Genomic DNA, 9,353 nt, shown 5'->3' with positions numbered 1-9,353 from the left:
GCTAGACCTTATCATAATATGTCTAAAATAGGACAATTTGAACCTAGTAATTTGTGTCTCGGGTGAAAATTCTAGGTTTATTTCTTTAGTGATTTGTTTATTTAGCTATCACGCTACTCTAAAGTCTTCTCCAATACCAAGATTCAAAAGTATCAGTACTATTTCAATTCCTATGCTGTTGGATCTGGCAGAATCTTGCCTTCAAAAGCTGTGGGTGCTCCATCATTGGAAATTTTAAAAGAATTTGGACAACAATTTGAAATGGTATAGGTTTTCATTCATGAGAGGGTGTTTGACTAGAAGACCTCCAAGGTTCCTTCCAACTGTGTTGTTCTGTTCTGTTCTGTTCTGTTTTCATCCTGTCCTGTCCTGTCCTGTGAGACAAGCAGAACAGCTAGGAAAAGATCCTGCAAAATACCTGGCCCTGTCATTTAGGACTTGAAGGTAAAACCACTATTAGAATCACACCCAGATGTCTATTGGGAGTCAGTGTAGCTTGTGAAGTAATTGTATTTCATTGCCATGCCAGGCAGGGTAAATAGAAAACCACAAATACTCATGAGTTGTTTTTAGAAGTAAAAACTGGCCTATTAGCATTTTCAATTTGTTTGGAAGCATAAAACCCTGATTTTGACCCAGAAGTGGCATGAAAGCTGGCAAAAAGCAGTAATAGATATGGAACTGCAGGAGAGGTTCCATTTTGCATTATTATTTTCCTAGAGAATTAATGTTTTTCATTCATCTTCACCATTCCACAGCCAATATTCAGCTAATCGTGGCAGTTATAATTGGGAGTCCTAGAAAGAGCCTGGGAGCCAAAAGTGTTCTCCTTCAGTTTAGCATAATGTGCCACACAACTTTGAGTCTACCGTCATATTGCCAAATATATTATAGTTTAGATTATTAAATAAACCACTATATTTTATGTGATGTATTCAGCATGCTGAGCTAAAATACGTAAAACCCTTTTATGTATATAAAAATAGTTTTGTTTTCTATATTTCTGGCAAATTATCACTTTGCCATTAGACTGACAAATTTCATTTGTGTATTAATTAGAAGATTGCTATTCTGCCTGGATCCCATGATTGTGGAAAGGCAATTTCCAGCATTAATACTTAAACACGTTAGGCTAATATTTAATAGATGACCATACTTCAGTTACAGGGTTTTTGCTTATACATTTCAATGTGTAATATAAATAGCAAGTCAACCATTAACTATTCAAATGATTTTAGGTATATTGAGACTGAAACACTGAGGCAACGGCTTCACAGATGGATGGAAAATACCTGTTTCACTTCACTTAGTTATTTAAATTCATGTGTTTATTCTTCATAATAAAAATGGTTTGCAAAAAGCAGTCAAAGCACAATTTTTGTTGTGTTAGGTATTGATTTTTATAGTTTCACATCAAAACTTTTCTAACCCAGACTGAAGACACCAACAATGATCCAAGTATACTTTTGCATTTATAATTTTATACATTTTCTGATTTTCATTGCTATCTCTTTCAGATAGTTTACCTGTGTATTGCTTTTGACTAAGAAACTTACAGGTGGATGTTTAAAAAATGACAATGGGGAAACTCTTTTTTGGTAAAGATGTAATGTGGATTTATTTTTAAGTCCTTTTTTAGCATACATTAGTATTATTTTATAAAAGCAATCAATACAATGTCATAACATTACAAATGAATATTTATAACATAGTTTTGGTATTAAAAGGTAGCATATTAGCAAACCATACCCTATGCAAATCCAAAATCCAGGCTGCTTTCATTTGGGGGAGAAAACTAAGCATATTTGGACTGTCAGGTGCAGAAGAACTGAGATTAGGTCACTTTTCTTTCTTCACAATTCTGTCTTTAGCAGAATCAGAGCTTTCTGCATATTTGAATACACTAGGGATAAATAACTTGGAGTCATTATTTTTTTAGGAAACAAAACATCATGTGCTATTAAACAATTTTATAGATACCAGTTTGAATTGTTTGAATTAAACAAGCTACAAAAATAAAAAACCACACCTTAAATTGACTTAAAATAGCATGACCATTCACAGCATGTTTATTGTAGAAAATCAGATTCATAATTTGGTTAAATTGGATTGTGTTCATTTTAGTGAAATACTTTTAATTTATCTTAAATGCAAATGCTTTATCTAGGAATGATTTTCCACTTTTATAGTAACTTGTATACTGCGGTAAAGAGCTAAAGAAAAGGTAGTTCAGAAATTCACTAAAGTCCAGCACCACTTGCATGGGCAATTGGGCATCTTTATTTATTCTTCAGATTTATATCCCTCTTTTATTTTGTAGAACTCAAGGGAGAACATACTCCTCTTCCTATATTGTCCAAAACAAGGTGGATTGGGCTGAAAGAGTGAACTGGCCCAAAGTTACCTTTCTCTGACTAATGGAAGAACAGAATCCAGTTCTTTAATCACTACATCAAACTAGCACTTGTTTCTGGGGTGACACAATGGCAGCTCAGAAACTTTACTCAACTTCCAAAATGGGAAATGGCTACAATTCTACAATGGCCAGTGTACATTCAAGATGCCACAAAAGGTCTAATGGGGGCCATGATCCACAGAAGTTGCCCATTACCAGTGCTGGCCAATTCATATCATGCAGAATCATACAAAAATATGCAACATGGCTAAACTCTCAGGACGAAATTTTTTAGCTGGCTTTCACTTACAGCACATGAAAGGAAATGGTGTCAAATAAATTGGTATTTTTTGGTGATAAATTCTAAGGGTGTATCCAAATATTTGTTTATAGCATACAGTAAGTCACTGGATTTTCCTTTGTTAAATCTGCTGAAAGCTGTGAAATGAAAGACAAATTATACTCACACAGTGGAATATCTTGAGGCTCATAAGCATAGAGGCGGTTAGAATATCTTCCAGTAATATCTGCTCTAATAGTCAGCATAGGATCTAGAGACAAGGGAAGATGGAAACAGTCTATAAAACTAGCCATTCATATTTTTCCTATTATCAACATCTGAAGTACAAATTCCTAATTAGAGCTATATTATGAACTTGTGAATACTGCGGAATATGGTATCAAAACATTCAGATGATACCAGGTTGGGGAAAGACTTTGCAAATGATATCACCTGTATGTGATTCTTCTTTCTAGTTTTTCCACATTCATACTGAATAGTGAACAAATTTTGTTTGTACAATAAATATTCGTTGAGACTATTTTTACTAGCTAGATACCAGTTTTTCAAGTAAATATTTTCAACTTCTGAAGACTCACCTACAAACAAAATTCTGGGCACATATTGACCATCTGGTGCAAGATGTTTATCTGTAGTTTCATACTAGAATTAGGGGAAAAAAAGATATTGATATTCCTATGTCATTTAAGCTGCAGTTTCTGTATCTCTCATTCCAACAACAACAAAAAAAACCTCTCTTAAATATAAAGATTTGGTAGAGAAGGACAAGGTACAACTATTGCAGTGTTGCACAAAATTCACAGTTAGAATGATAATTTCAAGATATTTAAGTTAGAACATTTTAGATCAACCTGATGCTGTGGATAAATCTCCATATTCTTCAGCCAACTTCAGCTACCATAATCCTTCAACCAATATAACTGACAGTACAACTGGAGAAAGTTGAGGCTGTCACAGTATGTTTTCATCATCATATTTTCCTATAAGTATTCATGTAAGCAACAATATTACTGAAAATACATAGTTAATTACTACAAGACCACCATTTATCAATATACTCTATGAACTGAATTCTTAACTCAGAAAATCAATGAAAATTATGTGCTTGCAAATTTTATTAAAATAATAGCTTTCATTTTCTAAAATTATTTGCAAATCATTTTCATTTTGATAAAATGCATTGTGTAAAATTATATACAGATATAATAATTCAAATATCATATGAAAACTTACAACAAGATTAAGAAGAACAAAGTTTGCTGCTATTTTCTGTATTTCTTTGTGTTCAGCAAATGCCTTCTTCAGCGCTAAAACAGAGCAACAAGCAATTTAAAAAAAAATAGAAAAAATGTTATATATTAATTGATAGTGCAAATCAGGCCTAACTTGTAAACTATATTAATGTCTGGTATATCTCAATATAAAATGAAAATGTAATAATATAGAGGAGAACCAATTCTGAAGTGGTTTAGACATCAGGCTATAAATTGGAAGATTGAGTTCTAGACTTGCATTAGGTGCAAAGTTGTCACTTTGGGCCAGTCACTCATTCTTAGCCCTAGGAAGTAGGCAATGGCAAACCACTTCTGAAATCTTGCAAAGCAAACTGCAGTCTTTGAGTTCAGTCAAAAACTGACTTAAAATCACACACATATGATAGTATAAAAATGAACCATAAAAATGATTAAAGAAAAATACTTAAAACTATCACAATATTTGTCTTTGGATTTTAAAACTTGGATTTATTTTCTTTTATATATATATATATGAATAAGATTAACGTTGTTCTTTACAAATCAAACACTTCATTTCTAATTACCATGGCTGCTACAAAACCTTTATTCAAATTAGTTATGTCTTTCACCTTTTAATTACTAAGTTAAAACAGGTTGCTTTTTCAGGTGATTTAAAAAAAAACCTCTTCTGATGGGAAAAAGTAATTGATTTTGCTAGATGAGATGCAAATTTCATTTGTTAGAAACAACAGTACCTTGACTATGAGGGCATTCTTCTAAGTGGTGGATGATCATTATAGGCTTGTTGCTGTAAAAGAAAAAATGGTCCATAACAGAACTTCAGTTAGATAACTTCTCTAAATTAAGCATGTCCCATTGTATTGGCCTACAATTTCCATCAGTGTAGTTGGCACAGCCAATGGATTATGTTGATGGGGGAGATGAGAATTAGAATCTGTCTGGAAGGATCTCAAATCTGTGCTTAGTTTTTATCAAACATAGTGCTGAAATATTTTTTTCCTAAATTTCTTCTCTTGCAAAACCTCTTTCTGCATTTCTATCTCATTTCTATAGTGCTTTAGAATTTCTTTAGCATTTCTTTTGTGGTTTTGTGAGATGAATTTACTGTTTTTAAAAAAGCCAGTAAGTTCCATACTGCTGCTTAATCAATCTGTCTATTAGTGTGAAGTCTAATTCCTGTTGCTTTGTGATCGATAGAAGTTCTGCAAGATTAATTTCCTCATGACGTAATTTTCTTGGATTTAAGTGAAATATAGAAACTTGGGAAAACTGAAAACTGCTGTAATGCTGATTATATTGTGGATGGATGGAAGGAAGGAAGGAAGGAAGGAAGGAAGGAAGGAAGGAAGGAAGGAAGGAAGGAAGGAAGGAAGGTAGGTTAAGGCAGATCATATGGCAACCCATCCATAAGAATTTCCCTAAATTGTTCTTATCTTTCCGGGTGGAAAAAAACGAAAGCATATTCTTTTCCATAAGATCGAAAGAGACTAAACAAAGAAAGAGACAGTGACATAATGGTAATGTACAGTATCATTTGTTGAAATATACTAAAAGAAATTGAAATATTTTATCAATGTCTCTTACTGGAAGTCAGATTATTTTTCATAAATCAATGAGTAGGATTTGCAGAAGGAATTACCTTGTTTTGGATTTAAAAAGAGCTTCTTCATAAGTCTGAGTCCAGATTTGGTTATCACCCCAGCCTGAAGATAAATGACAAATGGAATTTAGTTGAAGAATGTCATTGTTGAAACAAATCATAAATATATAACTTCATTCAAATCTGAACAAATATCGCAGTAACTCTACCATATAATACATTTCTTAATCCAAGCATTTCCCATGTTTTAGGGAACTATTTTTGATGATATGGGTTAACAGCAAGCATTCCTTTGAATTCATTTATTAATGTGAATTCATAAACTTATAAACATGGAGTGAATTATTAGCTTCTGATAATTATTATCTCTAAAGGCTATTAATCCCCCCTCCAGACTGATACATGATTAATACTTGAATTCATTTTTTTAGAGGATGCTGTTTGTGCAATATCTACTTTTTTTTTACATTCTGGGAACTGACACATCTTAAAGTCATAAAGATAGGCAAACACTGTCCTTGGATCCCACACTCCAATTCCTACCAGCTCTAGCCAATATAGCAAATTATTCAATTAATTCAAACCTTATTAACTTAATGGAACTAACTTTCAAATATATATACATACATACATACATACATACATACATACATACATACATACATACATACATACATAGATATATATATGTACATATTTTAAAGTTGCCAGGGTTGAAAAACAATGTTATAAACTATCTACCCCCTGGTCTAACATTTGTTAGGCATGCTGGATTTTTTAAAATTGATTTTAAATTACATAATATTCTGTCTGTTGAAAATTATTTGAAGGAAAATAACTGTGATGAATAATTTTAGAAATCACTTAAAAATAAACAGGTCTGATTAACAACTGAAATTATTGGTATAAAATATACAGCCTTACCTCTTGAAAGAGTCTGTGGAAGTTTAGGATGGGTCTCTTTGGAGTCTTTTGGATCTTTTCTTCCATCTTTAGTAGTAGTTTCTTTAGCCAGAGTAGTCAAGACAGCAAGAACCAAAATCAGGATGGAAGCTATGTTTCTTTCCATTGTTAAAGCTAAGGAGCGAAGAAAGCATTAGTCTGGATATACTCAAAAAGCAATGGGACAAAATAGTACAAGAAAAGAAAAATAGTTACAAAACATAAGAAAATAAAGATAATTTAAATCTCATGCGTTGGTATAGAATTTCTCTATTTAGAGAAGAACTGACTACCTATGCAAATTTACAACAGAAATCTATGTGTGTTTCTTTAGAGCTGAGCACTACTGAACTTAATGAATTTCCTCCCAAGTTTCTTCCTTCCTTCCTTCCTTCCTTCCTTCCTTCCTTCCTTCCTTCCTTCCTTCCTTCCTTGTGCCTATTGGTGAACAGAGTTTGAAAGCTCCAAAAGAGTACTCACAACTAGTGAGTTACACACTTGAACTACAGATTGGATTCATGCATCACTCTAAACTGAAATTCACTCAAAGTTTAAGTTTCCTTAATCATTTATTAAATGTTGAGCTCATTAGTTTTATTAAGTTAAAAGCAAAATGTATTGTGGCTTAGTATGATATATACTAAGAGTTGCAAAAATCTGAACAACCATTGGATAGCAACAATGAAGTATAGAAAAAAACCTAGATATTTACACTCTAGATAAATGTACTTTAACACTACCACTTTAAATCTATGTAGTAAAGCTTGTATACACTTTAAACAGAATGTAAAAGTTGGGAGGGGGTTTATTCAATATATTTCTCCTGTAGAATCCACGATAATATTCATTATAAGCTTTACAGGAAGAAGTTAAGTATAGTGAATGAAAATCCTTTTAAAATTCCTGCATTGGATAAAGGAGCATAAAGCACCATTGAGGAGCAAACTGCTTCTCCAAGTATAAGAGAAGGGACACCAGGTTTCAAAGCTAAATTTCCAACAGTCCTTTTCCCTTGCTTCTTTTACTCTGAATTTTACTCTAAACTACTGATGAATTTGCTATAGTTGATTGTAAAGCAAAACATTTTCTACTTGTTTAACAGGGAATCCTCCACCAATCAATACAAGAGTACCTAAATCAGAATAAACACATTTAAAACTGACTGCATTCACCTGTTGACTGAAGAATTTTGGGATTTGAAATCTAGGCATCTGGAATATTGCCTTAGATCTAGCCACAATTACATCTAGGTCTAATTCACTAACTTGTAAGTAGATTTAATTACAATATAGAAGAACAGGCTCCAGATATGTTCGGGATCATTGTTATTTTTTTAGAAGACAAAATTGCTACAAATAGTAGTTTTTAACTTTGAATAAGCATGCCTTGGACTAAGCATTTAATGACATAATTATAGCATAACACATATATCAGAAAAATCAAAATGGGGATGGTTAGAAGGAGGGATAAGGTAAATGTAGGATGCCAGGCTCCTGTATCTAATTTTTGAACCCATAGGAGAATTAAAAGTAGGTATACATACATGTGTCTATCTAAATATCTATGCCTACCTGAGTGTTTTTAGGGTATGCAACCATGACATTTTTATAAGGCAGTCCCATCATGAATAGCCAGCATGATCTATGGTTAGGCTGAATGGATGGTGAGAGTTTAGAGAGTGGAAGATTGTGGTTTGATGGTAATAGTAAGAAAAATACAAATAGAAAGAAAATGGGGAAAAAGTGTATAGAAAAAAGTCTTTTCCTCCAAGCTTTCTAAGAAACATGAAAAGATATAAAACTTCCATTTTGTACAACAGAGAAGTCATTCCCTTTCAAATGCAGCCTTAAAAGAAATTAAATGGATTTGTCCTTGCCAAACAGGAAATCAAAGCACAGTAAAGGAAGGACTGTTGGCAGGCTAGAAGAAGAAAGCAAATAACTGAAAATAATGTATCTTGGCTGTAAAAATATGTTGTGTACTTGCAAAGCTCTGTTTAAAATGGATTTTTTTCATGTAAAAAAGAATGTCAGGATTATCTAAATATCATCATCTCGGCTCTACTTGTTACCCTTGCTTATTATTAAGTAACTTGAGTCACAAGCAGAAAAGATTTTTAATAGGACCTTTGTTACTCCAGCAGCAATAACCTTACCTTTCTTGCCCTCTTGCTTCTTAGAGCAACAGCTGAAGAGATTTCAATTTCAGTGTGAACAAGAAAGGTGTGGAATGCCTATTTATATATCCTGGGTGCACCTGATCCCACCCACGAGGTTGGTATTTGAATCCTGCTGTTATAAGAAAAAGTTAAAAAGAAAAGTAGAAAAGTATTAGCAAGGAATTTTTCAAACAATGTTGTGCCATTTCGTGCTTCGGTTTATTGAACAATTATTATAGAAAACTAGAATGTTGATTTTGTGTGATTTGTTCAACAAACATACTTGGCACCAGGCCAAAACTAGTACGGTAAGTTTAAATAGAGACTTCCAATTTGACCAAAGGCTGATTTGTCCATATCTGATTGGAGCAGCCTTTATGTCAAGGCAAAGGTCTATATTTTTTTTTGAAAATATGAAGCTGATTATTTGATTCTTGTACAAACCAGAATAGACCTTAGTATCTGCATGTAATTACCTGGAATAAGGTTTTTCCATAACTAGAAAACCTGTTTAGTGTAGTGATTAAGTGCTGGCCTAGTAACTAGGAAACTGTGCGGAAAGCCTGCCTTAGGAATGAAAGCTGAGTGACCTTGGGCCAGCACATTTAAAAATTATTCTTTATCAGCCTCATTTCACAGGGTTATTTCTGGGAAAAGAGAGGCCAGAGTATTAAATATGTTCACTTTAAAAAGTAAGATAA

General features: G+C 33.0%; 1 protein-coding gene across 1 annotated transcript; it reads right to left on the bottom strand.

The window, feature by feature from the left end:
- Positions 1–1,403: 1,403 nt before the first annotated feature.
- AGR2 (anterior gradient 2, protein disulphide isomerase family member) lies at positions 1,404–8,747 on the bottom strand. Its single transcript, XM_058182008.1, has 8 exons — positions 8,650–8,747; positions 6,477–6,629; positions 5,592–5,655; positions 4,687–4,739; positions 3,930–4,003; positions 3,275–3,338; positions 2,863–2,946; positions 1,404–1,903 (listed from the first exon to the last, which is right to left on the bottom strand). Exons 2-8 carry the CDS (start codon positions 6,619–6,621, stop codon positions 1,854–1,856), a joined length of 534 nt encoding a protein of 177 aa, XP_058037991.1. The 5' UTR covers positions 6,622–6,629; positions 8,650–8,747; the 3' UTR covers positions 1,404–1,853.
- Positions 8,748–9,353: the final 606 nt, after the last annotated feature.

The sequence above is a fragment of the Ahaetulla prasina genome, chromosome 4, assembly GCF_028640845.1.
Source record: "Ahaetulla prasina isolate Xishuangbanna chromosome 4, ASM2864084v1, whole genome shotgun sequence".
Taxonomy (NCBI): Eukaryota; Metazoa; Chordata; class Lepidosauria; order Squamata; family Colubridae; genus Ahaetulla; species Ahaetulla prasina.
The sequence above is the reverse complement of the archived record's forward strand: the minus strand, read 5'-3'. Positions and strand labels throughout refer to the sequence as shown.